The sequence below is a fragment of the Ochotona princeps genome, chromosome 13 (genome assembly GCF_030435755.1).
Source record: "Ochotona princeps isolate mOchPri1 chromosome 13, mOchPri1.hap1, whole genome shotgun sequence".
Taxonomy (NCBI): Eukaryota; Metazoa; Chordata; class Mammalia; order Lagomorpha; family Ochotonidae; genus Ochotona; species Ochotona princeps.
Window position 1 is genome coordinate 1782410 of NC_080844.1, and position 20943 is coordinate 1803352.

Consider the following 20943-nt stretch of genomic DNA (forward strand, 5'->3'; position numbering starts at 1 on the left):
GAGTAGGCCCTCACTTCCTAAAAAAAGACTCCGAAAGCAGTAGAAATTGAGACCAAAATAAACAATTGGGACCTCATCAAACTAAGAAGCTTCTGCACAGCAAAGGAAACAATCAACAAAGTAAAAAGGCAAACCACAGAATGGGAGAAGATCTTCGCGCACGACATTGGTGATAGAGGACTAATCTCCAGAGTATACAAAAAATTACAAAACAGCCAAAACACCAAAATAAATAAGCAACTCAAGAAATGGGCACGGGAAGTGGGCAGACATTTCTCAAAGGAACAATCCCAAATGGCAAATAAACATATGAAAAAATGCTCAAGCTCCCTGGCAATAAGGCAAATCCAAATTAAAACATCAATGAGATACCACCTAACGCCAGTACGGGTGGCCCACATGAAAAACACCAACAAAACTTGCTGGCGAGGTTGCGGGGAAAAGGAACCCTACTCCACTGCTGGTGGGGCTGCAGGCTGGTAGTGCCTCTATGGAAATCAGTATGGAGAATATTCAAACAACTCAAAATCAACATACCGTATGACCCAGCTATTGCACTCCTAGGAATATATCCAGAACAATTGTTTTATGAGAAACCAACATGCACTCCTATTTTCATAGCAGCACAATCAGTAATTGCAAAAACATGGAAACAGCCAAAATGCCCATCAGCAGAGGATTGGATAAGAAAGCTATGGTACATCTACTCCATGGAATACTACTCAGCTATTAAAAAAAACAAAATGCAGTTTTTGTGGCCAAATGGGCCTAACTGGAAACCATAATGCTAAGGGAAATGAACCAATCCCAAAAGGTTAAATACCGCATGTTTGCCTTAATTTAATATGATATGATGTTAAGCATATCATGTTATGTTATGGATATTATGTCATTTGTAGTATATAAACTAAAATTGAACTGTGAATAGGGAGGTCACAGAAAGTGGTTAAGAAATCGCATTTATTTTTAACATGTTGACTGCTCAATATCATGTCAATTAATTCCATAACGATGTTAACTGTTGCAGATGGTATATTAGTGTGTTTATTTGACCGGGAAGATACTCTGCTGACTCTGCCCTCAGACCAGAGAGGGTCTTCCCAAAAAGTAGTTGGACTTGTCTGGACTATGGGATGTTGGACTCTATGCTTGGCAAATTCTTGCAGGGAGGGAATTTCAACTAAACTTGAACTATGGTTATGCAGCTGGGTGGAGGAACCCACAATGGGGGCAGGGTGTGGGGGAGAATCCCAGATTCTATGTAATTACAACACAATGTAATTAATGAATAAATTAAAAAAAAAAAAGAAAATACACAATGGAAAAAATATTAATTCAGAATATTAATTAAATATTAATTCAGAATGTAAAAAAAAAAAGAGGTACAAAACAACCAAAATGTCAAAACAAACAAGCCACTCAAGAAGTGCACACGGGAAATGGGCAGACATTTCTCAAAGGAACAAACCCAAATGGCAAATAAACATATAAAAAAATGCTCAAGTTCCCTGGCAATAATGGAAATCCAAATTAAAACATCAATGAGGTACCACCTAACGCCAGTAAGACTGGCCCACATGAATAAAAGCACCAACAACACTTGTTGGCGAGGTTGCGGGGTAAAGGGAACCCTACTCCACTGCTTGTGGGGCTGCAGGCTGGTATAGCCTCTATGGCAATCAGTATGGAGAATATTCAAACAACTCAAAATCGACATACCGTATGATCCAGCAATAGCATTCTTAGGTTTGTCCCTTTGTATCAACCACTCCCTCAGATACATAAAGAAAATGTGCTTGCCCACTTTCCTCTAATCCTCAAACTTTCTCATCCTGGTCATCTATGTAAAAAGCCCAAAATAAATTTTAAAAAGAGAAATTTCTCTCTAAGGAAGTTATTTTTTTACATTTGGCATATTAAATACTTCTGATTTTTGTATATTCAAGTTTATTTCCTAAAATTGTTTTTCTGTTTTTTATGATTAAGAAGTTATGATATAGTTCCATAGTACATGGGATTTCACGTACCCCTTTCCAAAAGCCGCTGCCGTGAATTGATTCATCTTATGTTATTACAATAATATATTTCTTCATAAGTAGTTATACATCCTTCATTGCAGGCATGAACAATGACAGAGCCAAGCATCCTATTGTCAAGATATATTTAACAGATTCATTGAGAGTCCATCTTTGATTTGGAGGTAGAGATGCATACTGCATGTATGTTCACATCTTAATATTGTGGTCTCCATTACACAGTTACCATACATCCCCTTAGACGAAAGGTCACAAATAATAATCAATAGGAAGAAAAAAATTAACAATGACAAGAAGTTATATACCATGTTACTACATGACTCATGTGTCACTGAAGAAATGAAAAAGAAAATCAAGAATGTTCTTGAAGAAAATAATGGTACTGTATGGCCTATGATTCTGAAGACTTTCAGACAAAAGCTGTTTTGAAGAACAGAAAATAAAAAGAATAAAAAATCCATGAGATACAGTTCTGGCTACTCTTGGTGAGATGTGTCTCCTCTAGGTAGCAGATAGATTTTGTTTTTAATCCAGTCTACTAATATATGATATTTGATTGATGAATTTTCATTCAAAGTTCATATGGATAGGTGATAACTTGGTCCTGTCATTTAAATAATGAGTCGTCTTTGATTTAGTGTTCGACTCTTATTTTACACTTACCTTTGGTATTGGTGGGTGCTATTTCTTTTCTCTGTCAAGAGAACATAAAGATTAAATTTTATTTGTAGGGCATTTCATAAGCGTATAATAATATGGTGGGAATCTGTTAGAAGTGGGTATTTGGAGAGTGTGTAGAAGAAATCCCAGAGCCTATGGAATTGTACCACGAAATCCAAAGAAAATAGAAAAAAGTTACATGGAAAGGCAAGAGACTAGAAGCTTCACACAATATATGATTTAAAAGAACATTAATAGTACGTCATATTCCACATAAAAATGTGGTAGAGTTTGGCTGAGTAACGTGGAATAAAATAAAACTTTACTTGATTGATACCTATAGAATGCATGAAATTATTCTCCCTACCACATGCTATTAATTCTATCAAGTGAGCTATTCTTGAGTCTTTCCTCTTCTAGTGACGTTAAATTTCAGATTTTTGCCACAAAATTTGTCATCCACCAATTTTCATAGTGAAAGTCATAATCTAGAAAAGGAATGAGAGAACAATTGCATACTTTCCCCACCACTGGAAAAGTGATACTATGACATAGTTCTCAGGAGCACAGGAGTGAAATTACATCATTTTTTTCTGTTTCAAATCGACTGCATGGTTCAACCCATTTACCTGCTGTTAATGTTTTAGCAAAGTGACATTGAGCCCCTGGACCTTTTTTCCATTTTCTTTACATATGGTGATCATACCTCTTCCATTCCATACAAAAAAAATTTGAAGTATGATACTTCCCATGGTATCATATTTCCTTCCTCTCCCACATCATCACTCTAGCTTTGCTTTTTTTTCTCTCAGGTTTAGAAAAATTCATGTTTAATTTCTTGGTAATGATAACACTCCATTAAAGAAAACATTCAACAAGTAATAAGTAGAAAAGCTATTGGTCCTCAAGATTATAGACAAATCTGTAGAAAAGTAAAGTTCCAAATTGTCTACTTCACTCATACGTATGACAGCTTTTGTGTACTCTATTAGTCTTGCAAATCAGGGAAAACAAGACATTTGTCTTTTGGAGAGACTGGTTTATTTCACTAAACAAAAGATCTCCTATTGTTTCCATTTTGTTGCAAAAGACACAAATTCCTTGTTTCAATGGGTGAGTAGTATTCCATGAAGCATACATATCACAAGTTCTTTATATAATCAGCAATTGAAGCATATCTTGGTGGATTTTATTTTTTAGCTATTGTCACTTCAGTTGCTATAACCAAAGAAGCAAAGAAAACTCTTTGATATTCTAAATTCATTTCCTGAGTTAATCCACAAAAGTGGAAAGGAAGGATTTTCCGTACTGTCTTCTTCAATGATTTAACTGTGTGATGAAATGTCCATTAGATATCACTGGTGTAATCACCTTTGCTGTTTATTGATCCTTTCTCAATTTGGTCTGCCAGTTGGTGAAATGTGGTGTTAAGTCACCTATTGTTGCTGTATTTTAGTTTATCCTGCCTTTATCTATGTTTACAATTGTTTTAAATAACTAAGGCCCGTAGCAATAGGAGCATATATATTTACTGTAGTCACATTTTCAAATTGGATTTATCACTTACTCTTACATCCCTCTCTTCTTTGCCTATATAATAGTATTTGTATTAAAATCTTTAATGGTTTATATTAGAATGACTTCTCAATTTTTTTTTACTTTCTCTTAATATGCAATGTCTTTTTCTATCTATTCCAATTAATTTTGCATGCAACTTCTGGATATGATCCCAGGAAGATTGCTGGGTGATATGTCAGGTGAATTTTCAGTTGCCTGAATATTCTCCATACTGACTTCCAAAGTAGTTGCACCAGTCTACATATCCACTAACAATGAAATAGGGTACATTTTCCACCACATCCTCACCAATGGGTGTTGTTGGTAGTTTTGTGTCTGTGTGTCATTTTCATTAGGGTTAATGGAACCTCTATTTACCTAACCCTCAAAGAGAGAACAGAAAATAACCCAAGGACAAAAAGATTGTATCTTCAACAAATGTTGTTGGGACAATTGGATAGCAGCTTGAAGAAGTAAGCAAGAAGACCCTCACCTTTCACCACACACAAAGATTAAAACTAATTAGATAAAGGATCTAAACTTACACCCAGAAATCATTGAACTAGTAGAAGAATGTATTAAATAATCTACAAACTATAGGCATAGGCAAAACTTGTCAGAAAAATCATCAAAAGCAAAGGCAGGCATGACTAAAACAGCTTGAGACAGAAAGAAAACAAAACAATCAACAAATAAAGAGACAGCCAACAGTGTGAGAAAATCATTTCACAATACACAACAGAGAGGGCTAATATTCAGTGCCTAAAACAAAATGAAAAAATAAAACCATTTTCTTTTTAAGAAGATGAGGTGTTAGTCAAATTCTTTAGGTCATGCCAATGAAGATTGTGTACTGTGTCTTCCAAGACATTTAAATCCAGTGTTTCATTCTTACACTAGACATTAATATGTAACCGATTAAATTTCAGCATTAATTATTTTTTAAAGATTTATTTTTATTACAAAATCAGATATACAAATAGGAGAGACAGAGAGGAAGATCTTCCGTCCCATGAATCACTCCCCAAGTGAGCCGCCAGTGTGCGCCGATCCAGTGCCGGGAACCAGGAACCTCTTCCAGGTCTCCCACGTGGGTGCAGGTTCACAATACATTGGGCCGTCCTCAACTGCTTTCCCAGGCCACAAGCAGGGAGCGGGATGGGAAGTGGAGCAGCCGGGATTAGAACCGGCACCCATATGGGATCCCGGGGTGTTGAAGGCGAGGACTTTAGTCACTAGTCCACGCCGCCGGGCCCCCAGCATTAATTATTTAACAGGCAATAACAGGTATGAGTTCTTCATTCACATTCACAGTACAAGTATTCAATAGCTATGGGTGGCTGGTGACAAACACACTGGAAAACAAGCAGAATAATGTTGAGGACAGCAGCAAGTTCTGTTGGATGACACTTACTGGGAAATGAGACAGACATTACAAATATATTCTTAGAGAAACAGTATTTATTTCAAGAGTGTTAGTTTAGGATGGTACAGTCCTTCTGTTATTTCCTGTGTTTCACCATGGAAAGCTGATGCTCTGCTCCATCACAAGTCCAGTGAGAACATCATCAAGACACATGGCGAAAACAGTAGGGAGGTTGTCTTGATAGTCCTGATTTCAGTAAACAACAGGCTGTTTTAGTAATGTAATGGGAGTACACTGGGCTTTCAAGCGCATTATCTTCTAAGAGTCGTTGCATCAAAGTGGGCTTAGTTTAATACCAGTTACCGGTTCTGTGTGTGTAACATGTTGAAAGAATATTAAATCAATTCACCAATTTTTGTGTCTTCAATCATTTATATTGTTTGTGGGAGATACATAATGTTATTTGGCTATGAAATGACTCCAAACAGTCACATAGAAAAAACGTTTTATAGTAATCATGACTTTAGTCCACTCTTATGCCAATGCTACATCATGCTTATCAGATCATGTGAGTTATTGACCTCTGCTACTTAGTTTCAAAACTCTAAACTAACAGTATGTCAGACATATGTGAGAGCTAACGCCATGTTAGTGATCAGCTCCATTAGTCTCTTTTCTGAAGATGGATTTCCATATTATTGCAAAGCCATCACTCTTTGCCTTCACTGTAATCTGCAAACATTAGACAGTCATCACTGGCACCCCTGGCTAATGTCTAAGGCTTCCATGCCTTGTTCAATGTGTCTCTTTGCAGACCCTGATCTTACAAAACTAGATCTCAAACCTCAATTAGCCTTTACTTTCGACAAAGTCTATTTCCATCTTTATTGAAATCAGACATGGACAAATTTGAATCTTACTCTGTGACCAAAGCAGTATCTGTTCTATGGGATGCACTCCTTGTGAGTTCTTCTGTTTTCTCCTCCTTCCACAAACATTGAGAGGCATATTTTAAAATCCCTGTGAGAGAAAACAATTTTATGTATTCCACAGGTATAATCCCAAGAAGACAACCACCTTTCCCTCAACACCTGCTAAACCTCCAGACCCACTTCCAATCTTCCCTTCATCATTTTTCAGAAGGCAGAATTTTAATCCACCTTATTTGCACAGGCTTAATTTGCCTAGTATTCCTCAACTGAAAAATAGGAATACCACAGTTTTACTGGAGTATAATCATGAAATAAAAATGATATTAATTACAACATTAGTTAATACAGAGAACAGATTTTACACAATAAAGCAACTACATCCTCATCACTTTCTTGATTACCCAGAATAGGCCTCTCTCTCACTTATCTATCTTAAATATATGCACATAATTTTGGTTTTTTATGCACATAATATTTTTGTTTTGTTCTTTAACTTTTTTTTGTTATTTTTGATGATGTTGACAAATTCGGTCAGTGTGCAAAGGGTCAACGGCTAGAGGAATTTGGATAAGACCATTGTTTCCACATTCTCTTTTTGCCTTCCTGTATCTGGGGGAAGGGGAAAGATAAAGGGAGAAGTCATACCCAGCTTCCCAACCATCCCAAAGCCCTCACTATCGGTTATGGTGCCAGGTGTCCTCTGCAGGTTTTAATGTGCCATTGCATCCTCCATCTGCAGCTGGTTATGCTGTCCACAGCTTTGTGTAGGAGACTGAGGAGGCCCAGCTCTGACAGAAGCACTCCATGACAGGACCATGGACCCTACAATTTTCTCCAGGCCTGGAGTTCTGAGTCCAGCAGTTCAGTTGGGCTATCCTCAGATAAACCTCTTCTGAGGTGATCCAGATGTAATTCTTATGTGTGTTTGCCAATACAGGGTCCAGCACAGCCTGTCGCCCCAATCAGCTTACGTGCACACTGGTTGTTGCAATTACTGGGTCAGTTCTATCTCCAGTCTGTCCTCTGCACAAACCAATGGATGTTGCACCCCAGTCAGCTCCTACCCACCACACACTTGTCCACATAAACCAGTGGGAGCTGCAGCCTATTTGGGGCAACACGCAATAACCCCTATCAGGTACACCTCTGCACTGGTTCCCATGGATGCCAATTTGTACAGAAGTCTGGTCCAGTCTCTCCCACATCTCATTCAGCTCTCATGCATGTCTATGGGCATTGAAGCCTAGTTTAACCCAACTAGCCCCACTATCCAACCCACACACATGAAAGTGGGTGTCACTCTCTGTCTAGCCAAGCTTGCCCCAGTCCTGGTTCTCATGATCACCAGTTGAAGTGGCAACCCAGAAGGGAAGTGCCTACTGTTTCCCTAATTTTCCATTCTGACTCCTGGATCTATTTTCACAGGCTAAATTTGACTCTAATCATAAGATTCTATACTAAAAATATTCAAAGACCAGTTCACCTACTCATGATATAAAAATATAGCCTAAAATTAACAATCTGTTCTTTCTGCCTTCGTTGTCCATTTTTATTTCATCGTTTAAAACTTGCCCACTCTGATCCTTTACTTCTTTCTCAACTGGATTCTTTGCTTTGTTGTTGTATTCTTGAGCTCTTTATAGATTCTGGATACTAATCCTCCATGAGTTGCATAATTTGTTAGCTTTTTCCATTCTTTTGGTTATTGATTCACTTTGTTGACAATTTCAATTGCAGCGCAGAAGCTTCCTAGCTTGATGTAATACCAATTGCTTATTTTTGTTTTAATTGCCTGTTCTTGGGTGTTTTGCAAGAAGTTTTGTCTTGGACTATATCTTGCAGATTTTCTTCTCTGCTAATTTGATTGTATCTAGTCATTGGTTTATATTCTTAATCCATTTTGAGTTATTTTGTAAGAGTTTCAAAGTAAGGGTCTTGTTTCTTACTTCTGCACACGTAAATGCAAATTTCTCAGCACCATTTCTTTAGACTGTTCCTTTGCCCTGAAGTAATTTCAGTTCTCTTGCCAAGGTTTCATTGTGTTCAGGTGTGTGGATTCCTCTCTCAGGTTTGTGTTCAGTTCATTTAATCTACATGGACATTTTGAGCCAGTGTCAGGCTGTTTTAATCACAACTGCCTAGAGTATGTCTTGAAGCCTGACAATGTGATGCTTTCAGCTCTGCTTTTGTTGTTTAAGGTTGCTTTAACCACTTAGGGTCTCAAGTATTTCCACATGAATTTCAACATCATTTTATGAAGATTTATTTTTAATTAAAAGACACGTTTCACAGGCAAAAGACAGCAGGGCCTTAACCTTCCAATTTATTCCCCTAATGATGACAAAGGCCATAACTTCCTGATCAAAACTGGGAACCTGGAGATTCTTGTAGCAGGGCCATCTTATGTTACTTTTCTAGTTCAAGAAGTAATATGGGTCAGAAATGGAATGGTCAGAGAAAAATCCAGCATCCAAATGGGATGCTGGCACTAGCAGGTTGAGGATTAGCCTGATACACCAATGTGCCAGCCTTTTACCATCATCTTTTTTTGATCTTAGAAGAATTGCATTACTTTAGATGGTGGAGTTGCTTTCATATAAAGTATACTAATTTATAGCCATTGAAGATTCCCAACTCTTATTTATGGTTTTGCTTTTATTTTTTCTTAAGGGTTTTGTCATTTTCCTTGTAGATAACTTGCACATCCTTGATTAAGTTTATTCCAAGATATTAGAGTTTCTCTTTAGGGTTTTTAAATGGGACTAATCTGACAAAATGTTTCTCAGCCACAGCATTTTCATTGTATATAAAGGTTACTGAATTTGGTGTGTGTTCTATAATGTAACTTTATCAAACTTGCTTATGAGTACAGTAGTCTCAATAGGCTGGTTCCCCTATATAGAGATTATTGTCAAGTGCAAGCAGAGATAGCTTCCAATTCATACTGCTCTGATTTGTCTTATCAAATGACTTTGTATAAGACTTCTAGTAACATTTTACAGCCGTAGTGAAACTGGACGTTCTTAGCTGATTCCAGATTTTGGTGCAAATGCTTTTAATTTTCTGCAGTCAGTATTATGATGGATATGGGTTTTCACATACTGCTTTGACTTGATGAAGAATCTAATGCTTTTCTGTTGAATAGACATCTTAACTGTTATATAATGTCGTTCATATTTTAATCAGATGTTTTGTAATATCTTGATTTTGGTTGATATTAAAATTGCTACACCTGCTCATTTTTCCTTCCCTTTGATGTATAATATCTTTCCATCTGTTCACTTAAATTCTGCATGAAGCTTGTTGTCCAGGTATGTTCCTTGTGGGCTGTAAATACACATGGGATTGTTTTTTGTTTCTTTGTTTTTTTTTAATCTGGCCTACCAGTTTGTTTCTTTGGATTCAATAATTGAGTTTATCGACTTTCCAGATTATTATGGGTATGTAATGAGTTCTTTCTACCATTTTGCATATTCATACTGTTTATTTGGATTCACTTTTGCTTTCACCAGAAGATTATCTGCCTTCCCCTTCTTTCATGATGATTATTATTCTCTAGTTCTGTCTATAGGGCATTCTTAGTCATTGCTTGTTAGGGTCAATGCACGGTGGCAAGTTCTTTCAATTTGTTTGTTTACAGGTCCTTATTTCACCTTCATTTGCAGATAAGAGATTTGTTGGATGCAGTATTGCAGATTGAGAGTTACCAAGGACCCAGATTATGTCTGTCTATTCTCTGCCAGCCTGTAGGTTTTATGATGACAAATCAGCTTCCAATCTAACTGAGGACTGTCTAAATGCAATCTAGAAGTTCTATCGCACTCATTTTAGAATTTTTTGTTTTCTTTTGCTGAATATTTGTCTATAATATGTCATGATTAAAACAGTACCTGGCCATGCCAATTAATGATTCATTGTGTTTCTTGTACTTGCATGTCCTTCCACATTAGGACTATTTTCTGCTAGTATTTTACTAACTGCGCTTTTAATTCATTCCGCGTTTCTACATCTTCAGGAACACAAAGATGCTTATATTTGGTCACTTGATAAGGTCCCTTTAATCTAGAAGGTCGTTTTTAGTTTCTCTATTTTTTGGTCTGAGTTGTTCCCAAGAATTTGTCCTGTAATTTGCCCAGCCTTTCTAGTTTGTCATCAAGGTCACTGTTAAGCGTTGCCACTGTATTTTTTGGTTAACAGGTTGAATTCTTCATTTGCAATATATTTCAGTTTGATTTCACTTCTATATGTCTACCTCAGCAATATTTTTCATCTACATAATGTATGGATTTCTTTAGCTCAGTGCTACATTTCTGCACATTTTGTAGTAACCTTAGGATCCTTTTCTGAAATTCCTTTTGATGCATTCCATTAACCTCTTCATACTCTAATATACAAACAATATTATGTTACTTTGGGGGAGTCACATCATCTTTCTTGCTCTTGTTTCTCGCATTTCTCCACTAAGTTTTAGGAATTTGCAGAAAATTTTCTTGGTCTTATTCTGTGGTGGCTTTCATTTCTTTTAACTATGCTTCTTGTGCAAGTATTAAATTGTTTATACTTTTTGCACCATGGATCTCTGGGAAGTGCTCAGGGTGGGGAGAAAATCCAGGGTGTTACCCAAGTTGGCTATTAGATTTTTCTTGTCAGCAGCAAGGAGGATACAATGATATTGACTGGCAATATTACAGCCTCATTTCCTCTCTTCCAAGGTGATCAATGCCTGTGGTTAGAGGATATGAACCAAATGTTAAATAGTTTATAAAAAAGCTTGTCTAACTACTTCAGGTGTAGAAGGTTATACTAACACAATGTAATTAATGAATAAAATTAATATAAAAAGAAATAATATCAGTGTGTTCTGCCATTTATAATGTTGGTAGAAAACAAAAACATGGCAACAATATCACAAGAAATGAGATATTTAAATATAATGAAAGATCTTTACATATTTATAAGAGTATTTAAAAGTAACATTTATATAAATTATTTAATGATAATACAATAACAAAAACGCAGGTTATAAATTTTAGAGGAACCCTTTAAAAGAATCATATAGGTATGGCTAACTCAATTTTCAAAATAAAATGTAATATTAAAACTGCTAATTAGTAGAAGAATAACAGAAAGTAATAAAAAAGATTATAAGAACAGATGGGTCACACAGAAAATAAAGAGCAAGATAAAGGGATTTAAATTTAACTATAATAATTGCATTTAAAGAAAATAAAATACAATTTTCCAATTCTCTAAAAAAAATTCATTAGACTCAAAAAGTGCTTAAAAATGTGAGAAAAAAAATTTCAAGGATTTGTAAAAAGAATGGTAAAACATCTGTGGAAGGAACCAAAGAAGCAACTTTTCCATTTGTGTAAGAATCAACAGGTATATAATAATCCAAATAGATTGGAGATGGAAAAAGCAATATAATCAACTGTGAACATCACAGGCTGACTTATAAAAATCAATATATTGTTTTTTACACAAGTAATAAATTAACTGACAAAATAAAATCTACATCACAAAATCTTCCTTCGCAGTGGTATTTCAATATGTAAGTCAATAAAATAAATATGGAGGAATTAAAACTAAATAATATGAAACTATATGCTTATAAATGCTTGTTTGGAAAAAATGCAAGTAAATAACTGTTAAGTATAGTGAAATTACTCAATATATAACCTGTGCTAATTGAAGTGAGGTAAAGAAAAACAACTCTATATAAATAAAAGCATGTTTAAAGAAAGACTACTGAAGTGTAATTTTAAGCACAGTTAGGGTAAGTATATTAAAATCGATATAAATGTAAAATGTGCTTGAAATTACACTCCTACATATAGACAAACTCAATTGAGAATGAATTAAATAATCCAGCATTTATATGGACTGTATAAAAGAAATTAAAGTATTACACAACCTTTCCAAAATTGACCAGAAGACACAAATACATGCATTCAGAAATATAGTCAATAAGTGAAAGCTAAAAAAAAAACTTAAATACTTTTTATATGGTGTCATGTCAACGAGCAAGAAAAGCTGAGTAAAGGATCCTAATCTACAAAAACAAGAGCAAACTTGCAACAGTTTATATAGAGTAATAACAAAAGCAAATGTTTACCGTCACAGACAAACTGTGAAGCTAGAATCAGATATTTAGTTAGTGGGCTTTCAGCAAGTAAATTTAGATTACTTTGTGAAGTAACAAGATGTAAAGACTAAGAGTCAAAAGGAGCTTCATATGAGCAAGCTCAGAAAATGTTTTTCTACTCAAAATGAGGAAAGCACAAGAGGCAGAAATGTCAATACAAGAAAAATATTAAACCAAAAAGTTCATACATTTGGCAGTGTCAAGGTGAAAATAAACTAAACACAAGTTAAAATACAAATAATATTCTGCGCATTGATATTACACTAAAAATTCTGGATTTATGTTTATTTCAACAACAACGTATTTTATTTTTTCAGACTTGCTTCATCAGCATTACAATTATTGTTAAAACAACTACGTTTTTTAAAAAGACCAAGTATCTATGTCGGCCATCAAGACTGTGAGAGAGCTCACAGACAGAGAGTGCTAGAACATGACAAAAGCGTAAGTGGAGCAGCATAGAACTACAGGGAGAAGAACGTGAATTTCCCTGGACAGTGTGGAACCAAAAAAATCCACACAACTCGGAAGAGCAACCAGGGAAAAACAAAACAAAGGGCAGGGAAGACGACTTTCCGCTCCTGACCTGCTGAGTCACCTTTGAATGCAGACTCTGGAAGCCGCCTACCATCCCGCAGACGCTGTGGCCGTGAGGACAGGCGGTGATCGGGACCTGCTGGCATCTGCTCACCCTGGTCACCAGGACCCGCCAGGACCTCCGCCCGCTGCGGACACCAGGACCCTGAGTCACCGGGACCCGCCGGCATCCACCCACCCTGGTCGCCAAGTCCCACTGGGACCGCCGCAGCCTCCAGGTTCCACCCGCCTACACCCGCCTACACCCGCCGGGACCAGCAACGGACGCAAGAGCCGGGAGACGCACCCACGGCAAGGGTTCCCACCAGAGGAAGAGGCAGACTGCAAGAACCTGAGGTTTGAGTGAGTTGGGTGGGGACAGTGGTGGGTTGGAGGCTTCGGGAGTTGGCCCCCAAGCGGCATGAACAGAGCCTGAACACAATTGGTGCTCGTCTCCCCATCCCTCCCCCCCCCGAGAATCCAGCGTCTAGAGACACAGGGAGAGTGCCTTGAAACTGCCAAAACTGTGTCTGGGAGAAAGGCAAAAGGCATACTGAATACTACCCCGTGCCTTTGCGGTCTGGCACTCAGCTGGGCGGTGCTATCCCACAGGAACCCAAGCACGCCTCTGGGCTGGGCAGTCCCGTGCTAGCACTGGGGCAGTCAGTCCTCTGCAAGCGCTGGGATGGGCAGGCCTGCACAGGAGGTGCTTCCAGAGAGCACCTAGAACACCCCAAGCCCTATAGTCCCGTGCTTGGGAGATGAACCAGGAGAGCATTGCGGACCAGAGTGCAGGAGGCGTTCCCAGAGAGCACCTGGAACCTCCACGCCCTGCAGTCCCGGGCACTGGGGACACACTGAGAAAGCACCTAGAATCCTCCGAGCATTGTGATCGCGCGCACAGGGGGCACGCACAGAGAGTGCTTTCACTCCCCCACGCCCTGTGGTAGCATACCTGTAGGAAACGAGCTGAGAGTGCGCTTTGAATCTGCTTGGTCCTGGAAGTGGCGGCCTGAGGTCCAGTGTTCTGGAGACGCACCAAAAGAGCCTTGAAAATTCCCACACCCTGCTACTCCACGCCTGCAGACTCCGATCTCTACAGGATAGTGCTTGGAGACCCCTCAGCACACAGGTGCCTAGGTCTCTCAAAAAAGAAACACTAACACAATGGGAAGAAATACCAGAAAAGGTAATGATCCAGATGAGAGTGCCAACACCCTACCAATAAAGGATCAAAAGCCAATGTCTATTTCGGAGATGCGAGATGAAGACATAGAAGATCTACCAGACAAGGAATTCAAAAAAATAATGTTAAAATATGTCAGAGACAATGAGAAGAATTGGGAGGACTTCAAGGAATTCAAGAACCACATAGCCTCAGAAATACAACAAATGAAAAGTAAAATCCTTGACTTAGAGCACAAAATTGAGAGCCTAACCAACAGAACAAATACAGCAGAAGAGAGGATCTCTGAAATGGAAGACACACAAAACGAACATACCCAGTTCATTAAACAGCTGGAGACAAGTCTGAACAAAGCCAATAAGACCATACAATAAATGAAAGACAACCTCAGAAAATCAAATATTAGGATTATTGGCCTTCTTGAAGGAGCAGAAAAAGAGTCAGGAATGCAAATGGTGTTCGACGAAATTATACAGGAAAACTTTCAAAACACTTGGAACATGAACCCAGCCCAAATCCAGGACGGTCAGAGGACTCCCAGCAGATATGACCCAAAGCGATCTTCACCCAGACATATGGTGCTCAAGTTCCACTCCAATGAAGACAAAGAAAGAATCCTGAGACAAGTACGAAGCAGAGAAAAGATCACATACTGGGGAAAACCAATCAGGATCACAGCTGACTTCTCTGAAGAGACATAAAGCAAGAAGAGAATGGACAAAGATCTTCCAAATCCTGAATCAGAACAACTGTCAACCAAGAATATTGTACCCATCAAAGATCTCATTCATATTTGAGAACGAAATCAAATACTTTCACAGCAAAGAGAAATTAGAAGAATATGCCAGCACAAAACCAGCTCTACAAAATCTCCTTAGAAATGCACTAAATCCAGAAAAAAAGGAGGTGAATCATAAGCAAAGATGGCAAACAGGAAGATCTCCCCACAAAAGTCCACACAAGGAAGGGCAATTACACAGATATCAACACCCACAAAAACAAGTATGGCAGGGCAAAATCACAACCTCTCCATTTTAACTCCTAACACAAATGGCCTGAACTCACCAATCAAAAGGCATAGATTAACAGAATGGATCATCAAACAGCACCCAACAATCTGTTGCCTATAAGAGACACATCTAACCAGAAGAGATTCGAAGAAGCTGAAAGTGAAAGGTTGGAAACAGATATTTCATGCCAATAGATGAGAAAAAAAGGCTGGGGTAGCTGTCTTAATTTCAGATGATGTGCACTTCAATCTGACACACATCAAAAAGGACAGGGAAGGACATTATATATTGGTGAAGGGACTGATCCATCAGGAAGTAATTACCATTGTGAACATATATGCACCAAATTCAAACGCACCTAGCTACGTGAAGCAATTACTCATGGACCTAAGGGGAGACATAGATATGCACACAATAATAGTGGGTGATCTTAACATCCCACTAACAACTATAGACAGATCAACAAAACAAACCTAACAAAGAAACAACAGAGCTCATACAAACAACAGAACAACTGGACTTGGTTGACATTTATAGAATTTTTTACCCTAAGGCCACAGATTATACATTTTTTTCAGCAGTGCATGGCACCTTCTCCAGGATCGACCACATGATAGGACACAAAGCAAACCTAAATAACTTAAAAAAGATAGGAATCATACCATGTACCCTCTCAGACCACCACGGAATGAAGCTGGAAATCAGCAATTCAAAATGCCCCAGGAAATACAGAAACTCTTGGAGGCTGAACAATATGCTATTAAACGAACAATGGATCAGAGAGGAAATTAAAGATGAGATCAAAAAATTTATGGAAACCAATGAAAACTCTGACACAACATTCCAAAATTTGTGGGACACTGCCAAAGCAGTGCTACGGGATAAACTCATCACAATTGGAGCTCATGTCAAGGCCCAAGAGAGGCGCCAAATACAGGAACTAACCACACACCTCCAGGAACTGGAAAAGCAGCAGCAGATGAGCCCCACACACAACAGGAAACAAGAAATCATCAAAACAAGGGAGGAAATCAACCAGATAGAAATAAAAAAAACCATACACAAAATCAATGAATCATAAAGCTGGTTCTTTGAGAAGATAAACAAGATAGATACCACACTGGCACGACTGACAAAGAAAAAAAAAGAGAAGGCAAGAATTAATAGCATCAAAGATGAAAAAGGCAACATAACAACAGACACCGCATCCATTAAGAACATAATTAGAAATTACTACAAAGCACTGTACTCCAACAAATCAGAAGACCACCAAGAAATGGAAAAGTTCTTAGACTTCTACCACCTGCCAAAACTTAGCCCAGAGGCAACAAACGACCTGAACAAACCCATAACTGAAGTAGAGATTGAATCAGTGATTAAAGACCTCCCAACAAAGAAAAGCCCAGGCCCAGACGGCTTCACTCCAGAATTCTACAAAACATTCCGAACAGAACTGACCCCAATCCTCTACAAACTCTTCAAAACAATAGAAAAAGAGGCAACCCTTCCAAACTCATTCTATGAAGCCAACATTACCTTAATCCCAAAACCAGACAGAGAACTAACAGAGAAGGAAAACTACAGACCTATCTCTTTGATGAACATTGATGCTAAGATTCTCAACAAAATCTTAGCCAACAGAATTCAAAAACACATCAGACAGATCGTTCATCCAGATCAAGTAGGATTCATCCCTGGAATGCAGGGATGGTTCAACATTTGCAAATCCATCAATGTGATACACTACATCCAAAAACTGAAAAACAAGAATCACATGATAGTATCAATAGATGCAGAAAAAGCTTTCGACAAAATCCAACACCACTTCCTACTAAAAACCCTAACCAAGGTAGGCATAGATGGAAAAATCCACAACATAATTAAAGCCATATATGAGAAACCCAACGCCAGCATCATACTGAATGGAGAAAAGCTGGAACCCTTCCCACTGAGATCTGGAACAAGACAGGGATGTCCACTTTCTCCACTACTATTCAACATAGTCCTAGAGGTACTCGCTGAGGCCTAAGACAAGAAAAAGAAATCAGAGGAATCCAAATGGGAAATGAAGAAGTCAAACTCTCACTATATGCAGATGATATGATTCTTTATATGGAAGAGCCAAGAGACTCAATACAGAGACTGCTAGAACTTGTACGAGAGTTTGGTAGAGTGGCAGGGTACAAAATTAATGAACAAAAATCAACAGCCATAGTGTATGCGAACAGCCCCAAGATGGAAAAAGACTTAACCAGCAAGATACCATTCAAAATAACAGAGAAAAGTATGAAATATCTGGGAATAAATCTAACCAAAAATGTAGGAGACTTATTTGAAGAAAACTACAAACTACTTAAAAAAGAAATTGAACAAGACCTCAAAAGATGGAGTAACATCCCATGCTCCTGGATAGGTAAAATCAATATCAATAAAATGTCTATACTGCCAAAAGCAATATATACATTCAACGCAATCCCAATCAAATTGCCCAAAACATTCTTCATGAAACTGGAAACAATGATCCAAAGGTTCATCTGGAAGCACAAAAAACCACGGATAGCCAGGACCATCCTGAAGAACAGGAAGTTAGCAGGGGGAATCACAGTTCCGGATCTCTGGACATACTATAGGGCAGTGGTTAACAAAACAGCATGGTACTGGCACAAAGATAGAGAGGAATATCAATGGAGCAGAATAGAAACACCAGAAGGAAACCCATACAGATACAGCCAAATAATCTTTGACAAAAAGACAAACGACAATCCAGGCAAATGGGAAGGTGTGTTCAATAAATGCTGTTGGGACAACTGGTTGATAGCCTGCAAAAACAAAAAGATAGATCCACATCTCTCACCATACACTAAGATCAGATCTAAATGGATAACAGATCTAAACCTACATCCAGAAACCTTCAAACTTTTGGAAGAAAATGTTGGAAACACACTGCTACACTTAGGGGTAGGCCCTCACTTCCTAAAAAAGACTCCGAAATGCAGTAGGAATCGAGACCAAAATAAACAATTGGGACCTCATCAAACTAAGAAGCTTCTGTACAGCTATAGAAGCACACAACGTAGGTGATAGAGGGCTGATCTCCAGAATATACAAAGAGCTACAAAACAACCAAAATGTCAAAACAAACAAGCCACTCAAGAAATGGGCATGGGAAATGGGCAAACACTTCACAAAGGAACAAACCCAAATGGCAAATAAACATATGAAAAAATGCTCAAGTTCCCTGGCAATAAGGGAAATCCAAATTAAAACATCAATGAGGTACCACCTAACGCCAGTAAGACTGGCCCACATGAATAAAAGCACCAACAACACTTGTTGGCAAGGTTGCGGGGAAAAGGGATCCCTACTCCACTGCTGGTGGGGCTGCAGGCTGGTACAGCCTCTATGGAAATCAGTATGGAGAATATTCAAACAACTCAAATTCAGCATACTGTATGATCCAGCAATAGCACTCCTAAGAATATATCCAGAACAATTGTTTTATGAGAAACCAACATGCACTCCTATGCTCATAGCAGCACAATCAGTAATTGGAAAAACATGGAGGCAACCAAAATGCCCATCAACAGAGGATTGGATAAGAAAGCTATGGTACATCTACTCCATGGAATACTACTCAGCTATTAAAAAAAACAAAATGCAGTTCTTTGTGGCCAAATGGGCCAAACTGGAAACCATAATGCTAAGCGAAATGAGCCAATCCCAAAAGGTTAAATACCACATGTTTGCCTTAATTTAAGATGATATGATGTTATGTATAACATGTTATGTTTTGAATGTTATATGTTGTGTATAAACTAAATTGAAGTATAGGTGAGGTGGTCACAGAAGGTGGCTGGGAACTCGCAATTACTTTTAACATATTGGTTACTCATTACTATGTCAATTAATTCCATAATGATGTAAATTTTTGCTGATGGTATGTTGGAGCTTTCAATTGACTGGGATGATACTCTGCTGGCTCTGTCTTCAGACTAGAAAGGGTATACCTAAGAAGCTGTTGAACTTGAGTGCACAATAAGATGCTGGACTCTATGTTTGGTATACACTTGCAATGGTGGAATCTCAACTGAACTTGAGCTGTGGTTATGCAACAAGGTGGAGGAATCCGCCATGGTGGGAGGGTTTGGGGAGGGGTGGGAGAACCCAAGTATCTATGTAACTGTGTCACATAATACAATGTAATTACTGAAGTTAAATAATAAATAATTAAAAAATAAATAAAAAGAGCAAGTATCCTATTATCAGAACTAATATGTACCAAAGGACTGACAGTGGGATAGATGTTTCCCATAAACCTCTGAACATCCACGATGCCTTGCTCGTATTTCCACAGTACAGATGAAAAGGCTGAGATGGTGATATCGACACAGTACATAATCACAAATAAACTCACCAGCACTAGGACAGTGCAGGTAGCCCGTTTTGCTGGGGATATTCTTGGTGAAATGCTCATGTTATGAAGGTACTCAGACTTCCTCTGATGGCTACATAAGAAAATCACCATGTATGTACTGGTGAGCAGCATGATTCCTACAAAGAAGACACTCTGGGATAATTCAAGCATAAAAAATATTTTCCTGATGACAGAGTTCATTGAGGAAAATGAGCAGTACTTACTGATATTGAGTAGATTACTGCTGTTAGAATGAGCTACAGTGTAAATGATCATATTGCTACTGGAAGACAGGTTGAGGGACCAAATACAGAAAGAAGCAATGACAATATAATTTGTTAGTTTGTGTTTGAACATTGACAAATAGAAAGAGCTGGGACTTATGGTGATAACCTGAATGATGCTCAGGAGACAGGTGGTGGAAATTGAGAGTCCCCTCATCACCCTACTCACGTAGAACAAAAGCTTGCATTTCAGTTCACTGGGAAAAGTTGGCCATTTGAACATGTCTGCAGATAAAATATCCAGAGCAATAACTAGCATCATTAGGTGCACAAAAGCCAGTTGACAGGTGGTTATATCAGTGGGCCTTGGGCTATGAACCCGGCAGACTGTGAAGATGTGGAAGATGAGGAGAAAGGTATTGGCTAAGATGCCAATGCCAGCTTGGAAAGTATACACATTTCTTAATGATAACATAAGTGGAGGCTTTGTTCATCTCAGCAAACTTGAAAATGTGTCAGCTATCTGTAATACAAAGGACAAACCTTGTGTGACCCATGAACTTCATTTTGTCAGGAAAATGATCATAAAACATGATTTCTATTTTATCCACTTATTTTATAACCTCTGCATCTTAGTAGAAATTCTTTTTAATAAAAATTCACTACTTTATAACTTAAGTTGTTATTTTATATCATTTTTAATCTTTTGAAGACCTCTATATTTGTGTCCTTCTCAAACAAAACAATCTGATTTTTAATTTCATTTTCTGTACCTTTTCAATTACCCTCTATACATATATGCACACATACATGAAACAAAAAACTCATATACAG

General features: G+C 38.0%; 1 protein-coding gene across 1 annotated transcript in view; it reads right to left on the reverse strand.

Annotated features, from left to right (window-relative positions):
* Positions 1-20584, reverse strand: part of LOC101529756 (putative vomeronasal receptor-like protein 4) — a 32029-nt gene extending 11445 nt beyond the window's left edge. The window contains exon 1 of the mRNA XM_058671869.1: positions 19721-20584. Within this exon, the coding sequence (XP_058527852.1) occupies positions 19721-20584 (864 nt within the window). The remainder of the gene's footprint in view (positions 1-19720) is intronic.
* Positions 20585-20943: the final 359 nt, after the last annotated feature.